The sequence below is a fragment of the Phyllostomus discolor genome, chromosome 14, assembly GCF_004126475.2.
Source record: "Phyllostomus discolor isolate MPI-MPIP mPhyDis1 chromosome 14, mPhyDis1.pri.v3, whole genome shotgun sequence".
Taxonomy (NCBI): Eukaryota; Metazoa; Chordata; class Mammalia; order Chiroptera; family Phyllostomidae; genus Phyllostomus; species Phyllostomus discolor.
The window spans coordinates 12,583,188-12,605,427 of NC_040916.2; the positions used below are offsets into that span (position 1 = coordinate 12,583,188).

At 47.7% G+C, this 22,240-nt stretch overlaps 1 protein-coding gene across 3 annotated transcripts in view; it reads right to left on the bottom strand.

Moving 5' to 3' along the window:
• Positions 1-22,240, bottom strand: part of PTPN14 (protein tyrosine phosphatase non-receptor type 14) — a 194,197-nt gene that overhangs the window by 125,886 nt on the left and 46,071 nt on the right. For 2 of the 3 annotated variants that reach the window (XM_036015872.1, XM_028530898.2), the window contains exon 2: positions 5,443-5,770. In XM_036015872.1, the coding sequence (XP_035871765.1) occupies positions 5,443-5,616 (174 nt within the window). In that variant the 5' untranslated portion in view covers positions 5,617-5,770. Of the gene's footprint in view, positions 1-5,442; positions 5,771-14,933; positions 15,198-22,240 lie in introns of those variants that run through there. The other variant, XM_036015871.1, reaches the window with a different exon arrangement.

Genomic DNA, 22,240 nt, shown 5'->3' on the forward strand with positions numbered 1-22,240 from the left:
GTTACTGAAATCACACTGCCAAGAATGCTGGACTTTCTGACAGAACAGTTCTCTATCTTGAATAGACTTTAGCTGTGAAGAGTATCTCAGGTACCTTTGTTACATTATTTATCCCTTCCCCATTTATTATTTTTTAATTAAAAGGAGAGTCAAGATTATCCTTAAAGGAAGTAATTCTAGCATATTTTTACATGTTATTAAAATCCTCTATATTATTTATTACTATTAACATGGCTCCCCTGCCTAAGAGTAGCAATGTTTAGTAGAAATATAACAAAAGCCACATATTTAAGAAGTTAATGTTGATAAATGCTATTTAAAATGATACCTTTGAAATATGATGCTTTCGACATGTAAGTCACATAAAAATGATTAGTGAAGTGTTTTAAGTCTTTTTCCACACTAGGTCTTCAAAATCTACTCTGTATTTTTTACACTGACTGCCCATCCCAGGTCAAACTAGCACATTTCAAGTGCTCAGTAGCCACATGGGGCCAGGGGCTATCACATGGGACAGCCCAATCTCAAAGGAATAGTAACCATTCAAGCAACTGAAAGACTCGCTTCAATGTGCCATCACAGTGTGCAATAACGAAAGCCATCTAAAAGTGGAACAAGCAGACTTAGAGGAAGAGCCCAGTCCCTGCACTGCGGGGGCGGGGTCCAGACAGCATGCGTGGTGTCCTGCAGAGGAGAGCATCACACTGAAATATGGACAACGACTTTGTGTAAACACTACCTTGTTTGATCCCCTGACAACTCCTGGGCGTTGCTACTCTAACCATCTCCATTTACGGGTAAGAAAACGGAAGCCCCAGGGAGTCAATCAGGAACCTTCCGAGATCACATAATAAAAAGCAGAGCCAGTTTTCAAACTCAGGTAGTCTGATCCCAGCTCACATTCCCAGCCACCAAACTCTACTGCTTCTCCGTGTGTTTATGTTTAAAGTATGAGAATCAGTCATGAGGCCACCAAGTTTGAACTATTTCTCTCTTAACGCCAGTCAGGGATTTTTCAAAGTAGGTGGGGGGGGGGGGGGGCAAGGAAATGGGACTACAGGAGCCGTCCCCTCTGCAAACGTTTTCTGCATTAACGTCCCCCCAAAGATTCCGTTTGGGGAGAGGAAAGGGGTGGAGTCCATTGACCCAAATCTGTCGAAACTATATTATCAGAATTCTAACTTTCTGAGCCTATTTCTTAAACCTCTTCCTTTAATAAAGCTCTTGGCCAGAAATCCAAACCTATTTTTTCTTCTGAACTTAAAACAATGAAAAAGAATTGTTTCCGTAAGGGGTTCATTGTATTTCCTCCTGCCAGGATTATTGTTATGTCTACCTGACCGGCCAGTCTGTTCCTCCTGCCCCCCGATCCTCGTTCCTCTTCTGCTATTCGGTTCCCTTCCTGAGCCGCAAGGTGATCACGCCAGGCTCCGCCTTAAAATCCTTTGACGGCTTCCCATCTCACGGTTGTGTTTCATTCCCCAAACAATTCGAAGAGTATTTGATAAAACAATAAAATAACTGAGAACCACTGAGTCAACATATTTTTTAAAAATCTATAGGGCTTCCAAGGGTGTTTTCCAAAGCATTTACCACGGTCCCTTTTCTGTCCCTGCACATCCCGGGGAGTTAGAACCGTGGGGGCTGCCTGCCTGTGTTTGAACCAGCCCAGGGAAGGCAAGCAGGTCGCTCTGTCTTGGGGTCCGACATCCCTAATAGGGGAAGCAAGAGCAGCCACCTAACAGGCTGGTTATGAGAGTCAAATGAGTGGATATTCGGAAAGTGCTCAGCACAACAGGTAGTACATTGAAAGGTGGCAATTACTTTCATTATTGGGACACATTTTGGAAACAATACCCTCAGGATCTAGCTAAAATTCCCTATCCAGACACATTAAAATCTTCAAAGGCGACTCCCGCCAGCCCTTCCACACTCCTACCCTCCCCACCAGGGCCCGCCCCCCGCAACACACACAAACACATCAGCGCAAACTGAACTCGGCCCCTCCCTGGAGTTCCACAGGCTTTCCTGTTCCTGTCCCTCCGCACGGGCTGTTCTCTCCGTGGCTTGTTTGTCCTGCTCTCTGAACCCTAGGGCTTCTCGGAGCAGGGACCCTATCAGATTCAGCTTCCCTGGGCCTGACGGCATGGCTGGCCCTAGCAACCAGGCCTGGCCCTGCTGGATGCCATTTGAAAGGGCAGCACATCAGTGCTTTCAAAACCAGAGTTGAACCCCCCAAAAGCCTACCATATATAGATACATGTCATTATACTTTGTCAGAACCCACAGGATATACAACACCAAGAATGAACCCTAATGGAAGCTGTGGACTTTGGGGGATCATGCTGTACTGATGTGGGTTCATCACCTGTGACAAATGTTCTCCTGTGGTTTGGAATGTTGAAAGCAGAGAAGTGGGTAGGGGTGGATGAGGGCAGGGGGTCTACAGAACTCTGCTCTCCACTCAATTTGTTGTACACCTAAAGCTGCTTTAAAAAATTATCTAATAAAAATAAGTGGTAAAACACAAATTGTAATTAACGTAGATAAAACATTAAATCAAAAGAGATTTTCCTTTTCTAACATAAAGCTATCATAAAGTTTAGGATGCACCTAAACAGGACACTTCTAAGGGCCAAGCCAAAAGTCCACCATAGTCTGGTTTCCGAGCCTTCTTCAAGACTCAGCATTTTGTGATCGTTTAGACAGATTTCCACCTTCTCCTCTAAAGTGCCATCGCTCTGCTCAGAAGCTGCCCCCAGTGCACCGTCCAGGGGCAGGGGCAGACCCGGTGTTCGCCCCCTGCCACTTCGGCTTCTGGGTGGAGGGCACATTCCTCCTCGAGGTGTGGGTGCAGAGAAGCAGAGCGAAGCATTAGACAGCTCTGCCTCACCCTGCAGCTCAGGAGTAGCTATAGGATTGTTTCACAAAAGCCCACACCTCCCATGTCACCTGTCACCGAACAAAAGCGCACAATTAGAAAAGAAAGTGATTTGCTCTAAGGTGGATGCACCCGTTTGGGGCCCGTCAAAATAAAGCCAGCATTAAACGCCAACCACACCTTGGCATCAGAAGATCAGTCACACTGCCACACACACTTGACAGCAGAACGTGGACTTCACCGCGTTATCCTCTGTGACAACACATGGCGGGATAATCCGGGGTTGACCTTTGCCCTCTTGCTGCTGAAACAATAGTGAGCCGGGAGTAATTATTACCGCGCACAGCTCCAGACACGCCTCACCTTGCACCTTCCATGGCGGCTCTACCTGCTGATCAGCAAAGGTGCCTCTTTAGTCCTCAGAATGGGCCTGCTTTTTCACACGCGTGGATCTGCAAAATTCCAGCTCCCCGTGCCCAGTCCCCGTTCAAAGGGTGACGGCTCTGTCACTGAGACCTCCCGTCCCCTGCTGGGGCTGCACGACTCTCTAAGGACAGCACTGCGGTGCCTGCCCTGCCTCTCCATGGGCCTCCGTTCAATCTTAACTGTTGGTTTCAGCGCTGGGCTGCCCTACTTGTCTGCGCATGTCCTAACGATGAAACTGTGCCTTCTTCAGCTTCAGTTCATCAAGCCCTAAAACACTGCCTGACGCACTGCAGTTGCTCAAGATTGTCTTCAGCAAAAAAGAGTCAAACTGGAACAAGTACATGTTATTAGAGACAGCACTACGCATTTTCCATACTGTATCTCTTTCATGCTGGCGGCAGCCCTACCAGGTAAGTAAGTAAGGTCACCTAACTCAAAAGCGACAGGACTACAACTTGAACTCCAGCCCAAGACTCCGAAGCCTGCACTTGCACCTACTTAAACACGTGCTATAGGCCTCCCCAAGCATGTGAAGAATACTCAGTTACTCTATTGTGAATTAGCAGGAATACTCCACAGTAAAACCACTACCTGTATTTTTAAATGATCTATAACCACAGTTTTCCCAAGCATTTAGACCAATCTCCTGCTCGATCGATCTACAGTATTAAGGTTCTTCCTTTATACCCATGCACATACTTATGTTTAAATGTGCACACCCAATGAGTTACTAATTAGCAAAAAAGAGCCAGCCACCAACCAGCAAGGACAGCACATGGTAGCCCTGCTGTGTCAGAGCTACACAGATCTGCTGGGCAGGATGGTCTCCCACACCGGAAGATGAACTTCAGAGGAAGACCTGAGCTCCGGACCCAGAGTACTGACATGACGACCAGCAGGAGACCGAAGTGCTCGAATGGGGCAGTCCCGCAGGGGATGGAAGTCGGTCTGCGGAAGACACCAAGGGGGAAGGAAGCCCTTCCGTGGCCCCAATGCCTGTGCGCATGGACGGAAGGTGGATCATGAGGACATCAAACACCGTCAATCGCCACTTCCAACAGGCACCACCCACCTCTTCTCTATCACCCTGAGGTTTTAGGCAATGATGTCACAGGGCCTAGGACAATGACTAAGCTTCATCTGTCCTCAATACGGCTTGAATCTCAGGAGACTGTAGTCATTTCAGCACTGGCAACCATTCAACCATGCCACCTTACCCACCACCAGCCAGTATGACACATGGCTCTGACCATTCAGCCATGCCACCTTACCCACCACCAGCCAGTATGACACATGGCTCCAACCATTCAGCCATGCCACCTTACCCACCAGCCAGTATGACACATGGCTCCAACCATTCAACCATGCCACTTTACCCACCGGCCAGTATGACATATGGCTCTCAAGACACCAATGCTTGTATGGATTACTCACCATGACTCTTCTCTGAAACGGCTGCAAGACTGAAAAAAACAGGGCTTGCTTGTTAGAAAGGACACACTGCCCTGAGTGAGGGTCCCTTCTGAACAGTGACGGCACGGCTGTCTTTCTGGTCAACCCTGTGTTTGCGTAAAGCCCGAAGAAGTGTCACAGACAGTGCAAAGAAAGCAAGGGCCAGGAGGAATCTTAAAAAGAACACAACCCCCATGTACCAAGCCCCCACAAAAAGCCTCACTGCTCACACTCACTCGAAGTGCTTATTCTGTTCTTCTCTCCTTAGGAGAGGAAACTATAGAAACAAACGAGCAGAAATAAAAGCAGCTGCATCCACCCCGCAGATGGGAGTTCTGTCCCTGATGTGCAGCAGGAATGCCACCGCTCTAGCTCTCCACTCGACTCTTTCAAAGACAGAGAATGACTCTGGCAAGAGAGTTTCTCATTTTCAATTCCCCCAGCACCTCCTCAGCCGCGGAAACAAAGGGAGGCCACCACCCTGTGGAAGCTCTAGGGGGTGTCTTGCTCATCTCCCCTAAAGGCTGTGCGATTAAGCCTGTGCTAAAGTATAACAAGATTCTTCTAAACACAAGGCGGAGGCTCAAGAGCACAGTAAGTGCCACAAGACAGGTGGATGGTCCCCTGGGTGAGTTCTCACTCACACACACCACACACACACACACACACACGCACACTCTTACCTCCCGCAGCTCCAGCCGCTGGGCCACAGCCTCCAGGCACTCCTGCCCGGTGCTCTCCACCGACAGCGTGCACTCGATGACATTGCTGTCCAGCAGGCGGATCCGGGTGACGAAGCAGTTCTTGCTCAGGACGTTGTAGCGCCGTGTCCGGCGGAGCTTCAGGCCGAAAGGCATGGCTCGGTGGCCCTTGGACGCCGCCTTGCTTTCCTGGCGTCCGCGCCCCTGAGGTGGCCTTAGCAGCTTCAGGACCAGGCGATGGCGCTACCAGCCGCGCTCCTTCCGACACTGGAAAGGGTGTCCATGCCCGGTGTGGCACTCTGCAGGATCGCTGCAGACAGAGAAGCAGCAGGTCAGTCACTGAAGGGAAGCTACAGGACAGATGGCACCCTCTCTTCCCTGCCAAGACGAACGTCCAGATTCCACAACTGGCAAGGCACCGGGGAGAGCCCATGCGCTTTGTCTCAGCTGGCAAGGGTAACGGGATAAAATCCACTTTACAGCTGAAGAAACAGAGGTTCAGAGAGAGTAAAAGAACTCGTCCAAGAACGCAGGCTGCACGGCAAACAATCCGAACTCGTCCATGCCACTGCGATGTGCATGCTTTTTCCACGCTACAATCCCGACCGCTAAAGGAAGCAATCAGAGTGGAATCTGACCAGTTGTTTTTAACTTCTAAACACATGTTATCTCATCACGACCTCATGAATAACCCTACGCTGTAGCTTTTGTGATCCCTGTTTTCTAGAGGAAAAAAGTGAGGTTCGCTGATTTAAATGATCCACTGATCAAAAGCTTATCTTGCCCCTCCTGACTGTGTGTGACACCGCCTCTTCGCTCTCACTAGCACGGTCTGCCTTCACGTTGACTTTAGTATTTTAGTACTACTTCTCTTGTTTACTTCATCTACTTAGAATAAGTAGCAGACTATGGAGGAAATACACATTCAATCCAGTCAGCAGCTTCCTACTTTTTTTTTTCTTACTTCTCACCCGGGAAAATGCTTTTTATTGATTTGAGAGCAAAACATCCGTGTGAGAGAGAAGCACTGATTGGCTGCCTCCCATGCATGCCCTGATCGACCCCGCAACCGAGGCGCGTGCCCTGACCAGGCAGAGAACCCGAAACCATGCGGTATTCGGGTCGACGCTCCCACAGAGCACCTGGCCAGGGCCACCTTTTTAAAACACTTTTAAATAGATAAATTCTTTAATGTGCTTAAAATTCTAATTCCTTGTCCTTTTTCTACCACATATTTAGACAGCTAGATGTGGGGAACCACCCTACTGTCATTTTGTTCTGTTACAAAATGCCTGATGCAAAAGCCTTGTCACCAAATTACAGATGATTTAACTTCCTAATAACGAGATTTCCTGACTCCCTGGGGTCCCGCCAAATGCCAGTGAGGGCAGCATTGCCATGGAGAACACAGCCGTAAATAACAACAACCAAGGGGCTCCACCATTCACTCCACCCAGAGCCTGCGATGCTCTCACCGGGGGGCTCCTATCTTCCAAAGAAAGGCCAGGTGGCCTCCAGACCCCTCGCCCTTCTGCTGTCCATCAAGCTCAGAGGACCGTCTCCTGTTCATGCGGTTGCTCTGTTAATTGGACTCCCTAAGTCTGGCACTTTCAGCTGGTCTTCAAACCCTTCATCCACAGAGTTACCCCCGAGCCGCCCCCAATGTGGGGGGACAAATATGGATAACGCCTTGCAGGAACTCTTGAATGAATAAATAAAGTGGCTTCGGTATTGAGCAGCCACTCCGCGTCAGTACCCCAGGCCTCGTGCAAGTTGTCCGGGCACAGCCCTACAACATAGCAAAACACACTCCCCACACTGCCTCGGCCGGTCTTTGAGGCCTGCCCTCAGCACATTCCTGAGCATGACAAGTATATGTTTTATGATGGCTTAAAATACACAGGCCAGTAGAGACGTTGGCTTGGTGAAATATATTAACATTTCTAAATCGCTTTATGTTGGCAGAGGATCGTGTTTACCTCCAAGGTAAGCCAACCTGACGATCTTGTGATATCTCCAGAAAGGAGTATGGAGGGGCCTGTCCCCAAAAGGCAGAAAGGGAGCCAGAATTCAAATACAGAGCCCTGAAGAGTTTACTACTCACACATTTCCACAACTTGTTGAAGCACAGAGCACAAAACCCCAAGATTCAATTCCCATATTAGCTAGGGAGCCTCGAACAGAGGGAAATATTTGCTCTGTGGGCACAAGCCACATAGCTAATCCTGGGCCAGGCGCTTTTACAGCGGGGCGTGGCTCATCTTAAACACCGATGAAAGAATGTGGCTGGCTCGGTGCACATTTCTCCCCGCCACTATGAAAAATAACCCTGGCTACCCATTCTTTCAGACTCCATCCATCATGCCCAGTTAGTTCGTGAAAAATAAAAAGTAAGCTGCAGAACAACGTGTTTAGGTTATCACAGTTCTGATAACATACAAACGAAAAACACGCACAAATGAGAAAGAACGTAAGTTCACCAAAATGACAAATTGTTATCTCAGGGCCGCCCAGTGGTGATATTAACTAGAACTCTCACTTTGTATGTTACAGACTTCTAAGTGGTTCTAACGCTTTACAACTGCCTTGTATTATTTTTGCAAATAAAGATGAAAGTGTTTTAACTACTGAAAAAGTTATATGTCAAGAACAACATCTGCCAACTTGGCGAGCTGTCTCCTATGAAATGCCTGACTCTCGAGTTTTAAAAAATGTCTTAAATCTTCAATTTGCTAGAAAATTCCTTGGTAAGGCAGCAACAAAAAAGTTATAAGAAAACTGGTCTGGTCCTTCTAAAGGTTAAGGTGATGAATCAAAAATTGAACAAGTATCAGGAACTACTACAAAGGACACGTGGACAAAACCAAGGGGGAGGGTGGAAGCAAGGGAGGGAGGTGGGTCTAGCTGGGGTGGGGGGAGTGGTGGGGGGAAAACACGGACAACTGTAATTGAATAACAATAAAGTAATTTTTAAAAAATAAATAAAATTAAGCCCTGGCTGGCGTAGCTCAGTGGATTGAGCGCAGGCTGAGAACCAGGCATCACAGGTTCGATTCCCAGTCAGGGCACATGCCTAGGTTGCAGGCCATGGCCCCCAGCAACCGCACACTGATGTTTCTCTCCCTCTCTCTCTCTCTCTCTCTCCTCCCCCCTCTCTCCCTCTCTCTTTCTCTCTCCCTTCCCTCCCTAAAAAAATATAAATAAATAAATAAATACAATTAAAAAATAAATAAATATGCATTTATTATACTGATTACACACCCCAAAAATTGAAAAGGTAGGATTAGAAGGCAGCTGTTCTAGAATAAAAGAGATTTAAGTGTTAGAAAAACAAAATGCAATGTGTGACCCTTGATCAAATCTAGGTTTTGGAAAAAATAGCTATAAAAGACATGGGCAATTAGAGAAATTTGAATTAGAGCTTAGGAACTAGGGGTGACTGTATTACGGTTCACTTCCTTCTGTTTTTGGTGGTGGAATTAGGGTCATATAAGAGAGTGGCGCTAGGAGATGCCAAGGGGTACACGTAGGGGCGAAAATGTCAGGATGCTTGTAACTTACTAACACATGGCTAAAAACGACACACACACACAAGTCCACACACACATTCAGAGGTGAGACAAGTATGACAAAGCGGTAACAGCTGACGAATCTCAGCGGTGGCGTCCAGTTATCCATGACACTATCCTTTTAGCTTTTCTGTACCCCTAAAAACGTTCACAATCAAAAGGTTTTAAAAAAATAGGCAACCAATAGGTTGCTGAACAGGCAGCAACCACACCTACTCCCTACAGCTCCGTTTAAGTGGTACTGCCTCTTTAAGTGGGACTCCTCGGGCCCCGCCCACCAGAGATCACTTATTTCAGGGTACCGAACTGATTCACCATAGAAGCAGCAGCACAGTCTGACCCCAGACTCCTCCAGAGCAAGAAGCACATTTCTTCCATCTTCAACATACACACACATCATTTACCTAAATTAAAAGCTCATGGCATCTACACACAGAACCCGTGTGGCCACAGAGCTGGGCTTCTGGAAAAAACTTCCAGGCACTCATTTAAGACATTCCTTACCTTCAGAAACGGCTACCCCTGAATTATCTCAGGTAAACGATCTCTTTGACACTAACCTGTAACAAGAGGGTTAGAGAAGATGATCTTAACACTCGAAGAATCTGGGAATTACCTGCGATGTTTAAGCTCCTGAAAAATCCATACCGTGTGTCACTCACTCACCTTTTAACTATCCAGAGAGGATCACAGTTCTGCCTGAAGCATAACCCAGCTCCCTGCTGCATTTTAGGCCCAATCCTCTGCTGTGTCATTGAAAGGCAGAGAGAGCCAGGATTGCAACATCCCACCATACAACAGAATCGACATGGAGTCTGCTAGCAAGTTCTCTGTGAAAAGCCTGGCACATGTGGTTTGCTGGGACTTCATCATATCTACCACATGAGCATTATAAAACGTGGAACTACATGCCACACTCTTCTAGAAAGGGTCCATGTTGATGGTACTTCAGACTTTCCTGATGGAGCTGGCTTTTTGAAAGAGATCAACTGAGACGGTCATCATTCTGTTCACTACAAGGTGTTTTGTTTGTTTTGTTTTGTTTCAATGGGAAGCTCCTTTAAAAATAAAAAGGCAACTCAAAAGGCAGGATTTTACTTATCTACTCTTCAAGAATATATCTAGTACAGAATATGAGCTGCAATTGTTGCTGATACCCATTCAGGAAGTTAAAATCATGCTTTTTTGTTACTATGGATTGTAAAACTAACAGTACTGACTCACGATTTTTCTAAGACAGTAATTGATTCTCATTTCAAAATACAACCTATTAATCCTCTTTTTCTAAGGTGTATCTTAGAAAAGCAGCATCAGATCAGGGAGTCAGATGCTAGCCCTTTAGAGATGCAAGTAATTGGGAATAAGAAGCAGAAGCAAAAAAAAAAAACCTATGAAGAGTGTCACAAGCTCTGAGCGCTCTCTAGCTCCGAGCCCCTTCTCTCCAGGAGCAAAGGGAAGCGGAGCTAAAGACTACACTGAGGGAGGACACTTCACAGAAGGAGCTGAGCTGAGTGCTTCCAAGAACCAGTTTACTCTTACGGAAAAGAACATGGGCAAACCTCGGGGCAAAGCACTGGCGTTAACCAGACAGCCCTGGACTGAATGCCAAGTCATCGATCCTCTCTCAGCCTCAGTTTACTCATCTGTAAAGAGAGCACCTGCCCAGTCGTTTGTGAGCAGTAAGTGAGAAAAAGTTTGGGACACACTCAGGAGGTGTGGGCCCAGTCCCTTCCTCTTCCCAGTCACTGCAAGCCAGTAGCTCAAAGGACAGCAAGGCAGGTGTGAAAAGAAGGCTTTGAGTACCTTCCCAACCACTGTGGAGAGGGTCCTTTTAAAAGAAGAGAAAAGGGCAAAAGCAAAGAATACAGAGCTCAGCATGAAGCTCTGTGAGGCTCCGACAATTCCTTGGGGAAAGGGACCAGGAGTAGAAATGAACTGTGTCTCCCAGCACTGCCACCCAGGGCAGAAGGAGTCAGTCACTCGAGGGAAAGTCCTATGGAGCCCGCCCAGAGTGGGCAAGACTAGCCTCCGTCCTATCTCAGTCAGTAACATGTGATAGTGCCTGGTGTTAGCAACGGTTCTTCTAGCATCGGGGGGAATTGGTTCCAAATGGCCTTTGGTCTTACAACCTGCGTGGCTGTGCCTCCACAGCTGACGGCACACCTGTCTCCCTCGCCCGGGAGAAACTCCCACCTGTGTCTTAGCTCCCCCTGGGAATCCCGGAGGGAGAGGTCTGTGTCCGATTCAGCGTGTGGTCTCCTATAAACCGAACACGGAGCTTCACACATGGCAGGAAGCTAAATAAATATTTGTCGTTGCGATGAAAGAATGAATCCCGAAGGAGTGGAGGTTTGCTGCCCAGCCAGGGCAGGGCCTCCTGGTGACCTCAGTGACACTTGAGGAATTTGGAGCCTTAGATAGGTCTGACTTTGTGGGGGGTGCTTAAGAGAGGCTTAAACCGTGCAAAACCGGAAGGAGAGGTTATTCAGCTCACTGGTGCTCTGTAGGGGGGCGAAAAACTGAACTGAGATTTCCAAAAGAATATCCCCACCACCCAAGCGTCCCTTTTGTAGGCCTTCAGGTGCCTGGCGCTGAGAGTGGTCTCAAAGGCCCCAGAAAGGAGGCACCCCATGGAAGTTCTTTGCAAAAACGACAATGGAACTGAGGTGACAAACAGGATTCTTGTGTGCCCGTGACTGCCAAAAACTGTTTGTCGGGATGTTTGCTCTGTAAGCACCACATCTGCCTTTTATACCACACGGCACAGGGACAGGGACATGCAGAAAAGCGCGGTCCCTTCTGGAACCCCCTCCTCACGAGTCAGGTGGCTCCCCGGGAGCTCTGTCGTGGACATCGTCTCCGTGACTCTCAGCTGTGGGTCACCTCTCAGCGTCCCTGACTCTCGTTTCTTTCCCTAACATTCTCCACGAAAAACCTGCTCAGCTGAAAGCACAGAGCAAGGACGGTTTTCTCATGATGTAGAAAAATCCACTCCGCTGATGTAATAAATCTTTGAACATGATGGATGAGAAGCAGAGGGATCTTTCATAGTATCAACCCAATACACTCTAATCCTCTTTATTAAACTACTTGTCCAGTCTTTAGGGACTTGAAAGAGAAATTAAAACCCAAATCGTAAACATGGCCCTCACCTATTCTTTTTATCTCCCTAGCTATGCTATGGACACTTGCCTGTTCCCCCCTGAAGTTCTCAAATCACTAACAGGAGCCAACTGCTGTTCAGTTGCATTGGATATTTACCAACAGGCTCTGGAACTTTTCCAGCACTCCGTATTTTCACAGCTCCCAAGCACACCTCACAGAACTATGTAACCCTCGTCTGGGTGTGGGAGAGGAAAAACTGATGCAACTAGTCCGTCCTGCGTATAAACGCGTGTGCGGCACAGCTTGGGTTTGAAAAATACTGGGTCACTTTCCGCAGGGGAACTTCAAAAAGGAACGGGGGTGGAGGAAAGGGGTCGGAAAAATGTCTTCTCTGATTTCCCCCCTTAGAGAAGGGCAAAAAAGAAGTGAGTCTGGCTTGGGGAGAATTAGACTATTCACTGCTTCTATAAATTTTACTGCAGTAGAACGCCCAAATGATATCCATACATCAAATTATTTTTAGCCAAGTAAAATCACTGTGGAAGGCTTGAAAACACAAGCCCCTACCTTTCAGCTGCTAAGCAACTGCCACAACAAAAGCAGAACGGTCACATTTTTTAATTCCTTCATTTCTCGCCTCCTAACTCACTCTCAAACATGAAGTGGTGAGATGGAGAAACATTTGTCCAAAAGCACATTTTCCAGCTTTCCTGGGTGCTAGCCATGCACAAGACCTTTCGAGGCTCCGTTACGCTACATCTGAAGTTAGAGGAAAGATGCCCGAGAAACCGTTCCCATCAGGGTGCGAGCTCACCTCCATGAGCCGCGGCCGCACGACCACGTCATCTCGGCGAAAGATCGCTGGAAACCAGCAAGCGGAGCCAAAACGTCCCAGAGCAGTCAAAGCGCGCAAAGTTCTCAATCCCAACACCACCCCTGTGCTCGGGAAACACCACCACCCTCCCAGCTCTTGTGCACACGGTCCTGGGCCCTCCTCTGGGGCCTCAGCAGGTTTCAAGGAGACAAGGAAAGGCACATGACAGGGGGTGAAGGTGGCAAGGAGGGAGGGGACAGGTAAACTCTAAAAACAAGCACTCCACAGCATGGGAGACCGCGTCAAAATCTGCCCTGTAGTAAACAGGAACAATGAAGTAATATCCAGCCTACTCTGGTCGAAAAGGCAGAAGAGTCTACTTTTAAACAGCCCCATCCATGGCTGTTAAAATTATAAATGGTTCTTGAGAGGAAAAGCTCCCCTCACCTGGAATCACTTTTACCCCCGAGCAGCAGTCCCCTATCTTTAATTCCTGCTCCAGCACTGAGAAACAGGCCAGCTCCACGGAGTATCAGAGGCTGGGGTTTTCAACTGAGGGGGCGCAGGTGAGGGGCTACAGAAGCAGACTCTGGGAGGACAAGGAGTTGAACACCCCCGCCCCGGGTAATTGTTTTAAAAAAAATCATTTCCCCATCCCCAGCTTCGAGGATAACTGCCTTCTCTAAAAAGATAAAATCTTCCCACGAGAGGAATCTTAAAACATGAAAGTTTCATTTTTGACTTTACTGAAACTTCTAAGGCATTCAAAATCCACCTGGAATATGTATGGATAAAACAATGTTATCTGGGGTGTTTTAAACAATAACGGGGTGGGGGATGGGATGGGGTACAGAGGAAGGAACTCGGGCCACGCTGATATCCCTCGCTCGTGGGAGACAGGTATGTGAGGGGCCATGCCCCTCTACAGTTCTGTACATGCTTGGCATTTTCCATATTAAAAAGTTGGGGTTTTAAATAAAGCATTTCTTCAAGGGAAATTTGTCAAGTAACCTGGTAAAATAACATAATAGTGCCCACATTGTATATTACAGAAAAAAGGGGGTCAGAATTTTTCCTCCAACTGAACCCCCTTCCTGCCCTTCCAAAACAAAACTTATGTTTAACTAGATCAAACGGACAGTCAGAGCTCATTTCATTTTTAAAAGGCGGCAGGAAAACTTCTTTCTGTAGGTAGAGTGACAACCTGGAAAAAATGCAAAGGCCAGGCAATCAGGCGTAAGATAAGGGAGTCTTCCGTGTCCCACTGGCATCATCCCTGGTGCCAGAAGAGCTGAGTCTGGCTGGCTTCTCAGATGAGCCTTCTCTGTCTATTCACGCCAGGAATGCTTTGTCCTAAGACTCCACCCTTCTTTTGAGACCATAGAATCCGCAGCTCTCCGATTCCATGGTGACTGGGCCCCAGAACGTCAGGGCTAATCCCAGCCAGGAACCAGAATGGAAGACTCCCGCCCTTGTCAGACACTAAAAAGGCAATGATGAGCGCCGGGATTTACCCTGCAGAGCGTTTTCTCCAAGGGCCCTATGGCCCTGAGGCTGTTCCTAATGCCCCCATTTTATAGACCAGAGCACTGAGGCTGCAGAGGTTAAGAACGTGCCCCAAATCATGCGGACACTAAGGACATTATCTGACCTGGTGTTCCTACTCAGGGAACTACGGTAATCACATCCAGATAGGGGCTGAGACTACAACCTGGTGACACAAAAATACCCATGACCAGAGCAAGCAAGCACATTCTATAAGGAAGACTGAAACACCAGGGTGGGGACAGGGGTGGGGGAGTGTCTACTTTTGGTCACCCACGGTGGCCTTCATTTCGATATGGCAGAAATGGACTCCGAGGCTGGTGACCAATTTTCAGCCCCAGGCTATTCCATGCAGAGGGCCTGGCCCAGTACTGGAGCCCTGCCCCTGCCACACACAGTGCCCCCTGCTCCCCTCACCAGCTCCGCAGCACAGCTCTTACCTGGACGCTTCCTTCCAGAGCACCAGACTGGGCTGCGCTGTGAGACAATCCCAGCACGTCGCACACAAGCTCCTCCAAAACCAATCTCAAAAACACAACCACAGGAGCAGCCAAAGAGGTTTTCCAGCCTGGTCATATGACTCACTCATCAAAACAGAAGCAACTCTCGGAGGGTAAACACACCTTGAACTTGCTTCGCCCTCCCCTGCGATGTGTGCCCTGAGGGGCTCTTCGTGAGAGCCCGTTGCAAGCGACCTCCTCCGGGAGCCAAGTTTTCCACACCTCCCTTTCCCCCGTTTCCTTCCTGCCTGAGAGCCCGAGTTCCCTCGACTTCCCTTCCAGGTCCAGGGCTTTCAGAGCAGAGGACTCATCAGTGTCACTTCCTATCCAAACACAAGCAGCGGCCAAGCATCTCCGCCAAGTCTCTGCAACTGGGTCTGCGTGTCCAGCGCCCTCTTCCCTGGCCTCTTGAGCCCCACCAGCCAGCCTCACTCAGATGGGGAGGCATTCCCACGCAGAAGCCACTTACAAGCTGCACGACCCAGGCTCAGCGGCCACTTCCCTTTCTGCGTGTAGAGCACGGGGAGATGACAGTACCCACCGCTCGAGCTGCTGGGAGGGTTGCAGGAGTTAGGAATACCCACAGGCTGGCACGGCGCTGGTGCATGGCACGCACCATTCATGTGTTTGTTCTCACTGCCTTGTTATCGGTGTTATTTCACCCAACGCTGCAGGAAATCCAAGGAAAGAGAGCGAGTGCCTGCGATGTAGCACAGGAGTAAAAACAAAAACGGCTTCCCAACAGGCCAAGGGTGACAGAGCTGTTGACGTTAAGGCTGATCCTCCTAAGGAGGCAACATGTGAATGCAAGTGCAAGTCCCACGGACGGAGAACCGTGACAGGTGGGTTTCAGATAGGCGCCCACTCCAGGGAGCAGGGGGGACAACCAAGAGGGCTCTGGAGCGTTAGAGCAACTGCTGCTCCAGAGCCCAGACGGTGACTCAGAGGGGAGAAAGCACAAACGCAGGTAGGAACTAGTGTCAGCTGTTAGAGTTGCACAACCCCACCTGATGGGACCGAGCGATAATTACTAATGGGAGACAACAAAGCCTCTAAACAGAGGTGGTCACGAGGTATCACATGTGGATACCTCCATGTAAACAGACTGCAAACATACATGTGCACACGCACAGCAGAGCCATCGGGAATGTTCTTTCTTCCCTCCGCCCTCTGCCTAGTAGACACACACACGGCATCTAAGGGGGTACGTAGGAAAATGTGCGTGGTGCTAAGTAGCTCTCTGACGTTACGAAGAAATGACATTACCTGTCTACCTCTCGCACAGTCATCTACTGCTGTAAAAACCATCATCTGTTAGCGTAGGACCACTCCGTCACCCTGGGTGACCTCCGGCTGAAAATCTGCCCAGCTGCCTGCCTGAGGCAGAGCAAGCCAGGGCCTCTGGGGACAAGATGCTGTGTGTATGGGGACGGCTGCCCCCGAGTGGGGGATGCCTGCAGCCCTACAGGGTGTGAGCACAGCGGGAACAGGAGGGCAAATGTCCAGCGCGTCAGTCCTCAAACTGGACTCTTAGCTCTTACGAGCTGAAAAGCTTAAACATGAACAACGTCTGACAAATTCATCTCGAATAAATACAGCAACTATTACACAGCATGCAAACGTAATGCAAAGAGGCTCCCTCCGCTCTCTTGATTTAGACCTAAGTTTCAGAATGTTAAGGATTTCAAACTTCCCTGGGGGAAAAAAATCACCACCTGCTGAAATCTCTGTGCGTAAGAAAAAGAAAAAAAATCCCTGGGAAAAGAATGCACATCTGTACTTCCACTAGACTGTAAGAGGGCAGGAACCAACAAGGTTTTATACAGCCCTTGTAACCCCAAGTCCCTCGGCACTATAATTAACACGTGCTGTGACTCAGCGAGGCCACTTTGGGGAAACTCACTGGAAACAAAAGCAGTGAATCTTAAGGGCTGTGCATAAAGAGCAACAAACACCCCGAGCATCCACAGTGGAGTGATGGCCAAAGAAATCTTGGCATGGGGTATTATTTAGGGTATTATGTCATTATTACACATTAGTTCGATCTGAATCTACTGACTCAGAGCGGCGCCCATGGTGCACTGGTAGGAGGGAAGAGTTGCAGAGGAACATGCAAGGCAAACAAAAGTCACTCCAGTCATCGTGTCTGTGTCTGTGTCCGCACTTCCACCGGCGTAGAGAAAGGCACGGAACGCGTCCATCCTCGGAGGGAGGCAAGGGGAGCAGAAACCTCCACTCTGCCCCTGTGCAACCTCTGGAGCATTAATGTCGTATCAGACAAAAAAAAAAAAAAAGGTATTTTAAACCACTATTTCTCTGCCTTTCCGTAATCCTCTCTATAAGAAAATTTGGAATAAGTCTTCCCTGAGGAGTAGTAGCATATCAGTTGTCATTTATCATTTCGGCTATAATATCATCTGAGTGATTTACATGCATTATCTCATGTAATCCTCGCAATCCCAATTTACAGCCAGCTGAGACTGTCTAATCCGGCCAAAGTCCCCAAGCTGGTGGGTGGCAGAGGCTGGCTCCAAGGCCCAGTCCTTCACCCACTATGCAGTGTGCAGTCAACAGGAACCTTTCTCTCCACAGCGATATCCCACCGCCACGACCTCAGAAGCAGCAGCTCTAAGGAGAGCCTTGGAGGATCAGAACATGTTGCCTTCCATCAAGCGGTAACTATGGAAATGACTTGGCCCCAACATCAAATGACTATACTTCCTTGTATTTACATATCGCTTCCTCAAAAACGATTATTCACTCAGCACAGACTACTGATTGCGGGAAATCCCTGATAACAAGGAAGGACGCCTCTCTGCCCACGGAGTCCTGGGAAATGCGAGGTAAGGACAGGAACGAGGAGCCGCAGCCACGCTGGGCCGCTGCGGAGAGGTCAGTCCAGACAGAGGCTAAGGTGAGAAAGCAGGAGTGGACGAAGATGCACACCAACCACCTGGAGACTGTCCCAGGGTCCAGAACATTCCAGAAAAAAATAAGGAAGATGGCAAAGGCACGTGGCTCAAGAAGAAACAAAGAGCTCAAGTGGGGAGAGGCTGGGGAAGAAGATTACGTCCAAGCTCATTTTATTTTCCATAAATGGAGTGTTTGAAACAGAAGCAATGGGAGCTCCAAACAAACACAGTACGAGACAAGAATAAAAATTAAAATGTGCTAGCATCTTTCGGTTACATTTTTTTAATGTTCCATTTAAGCCAGTTCTGGGGCCCTAATTCAGCACTTGTCAAGCATACTGACTGCTACAGGAAGTCCGATCGGTCAGTGAGGGTTCTAATACAGCAACCTCAATAGGCATGTGATAAAAAAAAATGAGGATTTCATCCTATACCTGCGACTGAATGCTCTCAAAAGAGTGCACCAATTTGGAAAAAAATGTAATGGTGCTTAGTCACTTCTCTACCAAGTTGAGAATTTTTAGATGGTGGTTAATCACATCAAAGACAAAAAAGACCCCAGGTGACCATATCTTGGTGGCTCATTTCAGTAACAGTCTCCACTGTGCTGAAATGTCTTCTTGTAAAATACACTTAAATCTCTCCTGCTAATTGCACCTATTTCTCCTTAAAGTCTTTCTTTCACCTTGAAAAGGGCCAGTGGGATCCATCCTCTCCACGTTACCCCCTCACATATTTAACACTCTCATTAAGACACTGCCTCAGGTTCTCCAACAGAAACAGTCCTACCTGTCTTACCTTCTCTTTTTAGGTACTTGCTCATTGCCCTTTAATTTTCTCTGTGGTTCCCGATTAACTCTGCCCTCTCCTTGTGTTCTTTGAGTTGCAAAACGAAAACGAGACAAGTTGTCTTTACAACCTAACTCATGAAGATGGGCTTATTATTCAACAGAAAACACAGACTACACACGCTGGACTTTCCCATCAAATTTTCGCTTGAAGGAAAAACTCTCACCAGGGAAAGATGGCAAAAGAGAATCCAAGCCTGCTCTCATGTGCATCAGATAATAAAGACAGACCAGGACAAAGGAAAACTAAAAATGGGTCTGGAGTACCTAGGTTTAATTCCTTGCTCTGTCTGGGGACTTCAGTCCAGTCAATAATCAGAAATTTGGAGCTAAAGGTTGGGACATTGCTTTCCTTTGTCACAAAATAAAGATGGTTTTGCTCTTTTCCCAATTGAGAAATCACTTCCAGTTGAGGAGGGGAACAGGACACAAATGCTAAAAGCTCCAGGCCTGATGAAAGGAGAGAATTTCAGGAAGCCCACGTCAAAAAATATAAACCCAGAAGGAAACACCAGGGGAGCGCAAGCCAATGTAGAGGTGAGCCCCTGGACATTTAACTTGAGAGGCGCAAGGTACCAGGTCGTCCCTTCTGTTTCAGGAGGTGGGGAGGTGGTTTTGTTCTGCCAAGTGTGGAGCCCGTGAGTAGGGAAGGGCCCAGAAGTAGGGGAATGGTCTCGAAGTCTTTCAGAAGTGTTACCCCTCCCAGCCCTTACAGAACAGGAAGTCGGAGGGCTCCAGGGGAAGAAAGAGAAGGGGGGAATTACCTGATGAGACTGGATCATGTGGAAAGTTATGCAGGAGGTGTGTGGGAAGGATGAGTCAGATGTTTAAAGGAAACCGAGCCAATGAAAAGGTGAACGCTAAGCTGGGTATTAGTGCAGCTAATTACCCTGCAAGGATGGTGCCTCGGAAGACAGCAGAATAAACGAGCTGAAGTCCTTATCTCCCACCACAGACACCGTCCTAGCCAACACTCTTGAGCGCCTCCTGTGTTTTATAGTTTTTATCCTGTGCACTTAGGAGCGGGCCTTGTGTCCCTCCCGGGAGTCAGGAGGCGGCCACAACACAAAGGGCACCATGAAGCCAACGGAGTAAGAAATACCAGATAAACAGGTGAGGTGATGGACAGGGATGTGCTAATCACCTGGAGGGGGGAATCATTTCACAATATTTTGGGTTGGCCAAAAAATCTATTTAGTTTTTTTTTCTGTAAAATAAAAGACACATTTTTCATTTCACTAATAACTTTATTGATTTGGATATTTTGAGTATGTTGGCTATCTCCTGCTATTGGCTTCTAGTGGGGAGAGGCCAAGGGTGCTGCTAAACATTTTCCAGGGCATAAGACAACCCCCACAGCAAAGAGTTATTTGGCCAAAAGTCAAAAGTACCAAGAAACTATGAAAACCACTTTCGACATGTTTGATCACTCACAGCACCTTCTCCATACTCTGCACAAACCTTTCTTTGTATTTCAGTTGCGTTTTTACCTTTCTTGAAATAATAAAGCACAATACGCTGAAAATGTTGCATATCTTCTTCCATCTTCAATATTAAAACAGCTACAGAAAAGCTCACCGATTTTGATAGGATTTTTTAATGCGCGCTGATATGACAGCTATCACAATACAATCTAACAAAATTGTTGCGAATGAAGTCAAAGACGGCGAAGCATTACTAGAGCCATCATCTGGAAAAAATTAAACGAACTGTTGGCCAACCCCATATATACATCAAATCAACATGATGGACACTTTAAATATCTTACAATGACATATGCCAGTTAAACCTCAATAAAGCTAAAAATTTAAAGACTTTTTAAAAGACTAATAAATCCCAGAAAAAACAATACGCTTTTATATGTTCATGGGTAAGTGCGGCAGGGAGCACAGACCCCTCTACACCCTCTCCTCCTGAGCCAACTCCAGTGCTGGAGCAAGCACCAGTCCGTGATGCCTGCATCCCAAGGCATGCTCACCGCAAGGTTGCTGATTCGTGGGAGTTCACACATGACTAGAGAAAGGAAAGCAGAGACACAGAAAGGAAAGGAACGCAGAGGAGGGATGAGACAGGAACAACTTACTAATGTCTCAAAAACCAGCCAGACTAGAACTGAGGAAGATGAATCAAAAACTGTTAAATGCAATGAAAAGAGCAAGGGTGGGGGGAGGCATGAGGCTTCACTGATCTATACTTTGAGAAAGTGTTTTGTCCCGAGGTAAAAGAGTGATATATGCTGGGTGGAAGGGGCTCTCTCTAGTGTGCCTGGGGGAAAATAGGTGTGTGCTTTATCAGTGTGATGGCATAAAAGACTGGATCTGAGAGAGGGCGAGGGGAAGGCAGTTCCCCTGAAGGGGACGGCTCTCCAGGTCAGCCAAAACATACCTCCAATGATCCAGCTCAGAAATAAGAAATCGATGTGGAGCAGAGCTGGGGCCTGAAGTCCACGGCCTCAAACACTGTAGCCATGCCACCTGAAGACCCTTGGCCTTGTAATGCAACACTGATGAATGGCACCAGGCGAGAAGCAAAGGCTCTCTGCCACACCATACTGCATGCAAGCCAACCTTTTAAACAGAAGAGCATCTCCACTCAAACTTGAACTTTGTACTGACCACAGACAGTTCTCCAACTTGTGAGCCCAGAAAAGAAAACAAGCCCTGAGTAGTGTGGCTCAGTTGACTGGGCATCGGCCTGTACAGTTAAGGGTCACCAGGTCAATTCCCGGTCAGGGCACATGCCTGGGTTGCAGGTTTGGTTGCCAGTCCGGGCGTATATGAGAGGCAACAGATAGATGTTTCTCTCTCACATCGATGTTTCTCTCCCTCTTTTTCTCCCTCCCTTCCCCTCTCTCTAAAAGTAAATAAATAATTTTTTAAAAAAGAAAACAAGAGTCACATTTGTTGTCCTTATTAACTTAAAATTCTATTTCAGGAAAATAGCCTAAGGGACATTTTTAAAAGAAAGTCATTATTACAAATAATTAGCAAGGCCCTACGATGGGCTGGGCACTGTGCTAGACAGTAAGGATATAACTACTAAAGTGCACCTACCCTCAACACCTTAACTGTCTCTGAACATCTGTCTGTATCAGTGTGCAAGAGAACAGAAACGCCCTGGCTGGTGTGGCTCAGCCCTGGCTGGTGTGGCTCAGTGGACTGAGCTCTGGCCTCTGAACCAAAGGGTCACCCGTTTGATGCCCAGTCAGGGCACATGCCTGGGTTGCAGGCCAGGTCCCCAGTAGGGGGCGAGCGAGAGGCAACCACACATTGATGTTTCTCTCTCTCACTTTCTCCCTCCTTTCCCCTCTCTAAAATAAATAAATAAAATATATTTTTAAAAAAGAAATCACTATAGCCTCTGAGCAGGGGAATATTATAGCTGAGTGCAGAAAAATTACCGAACAATGCACTGGCATAAATCTTATCCTTTTTCTTAATGATGTCTGCCCCTCTTTAAAAATATCAAATACCAGAACATTAAGGAA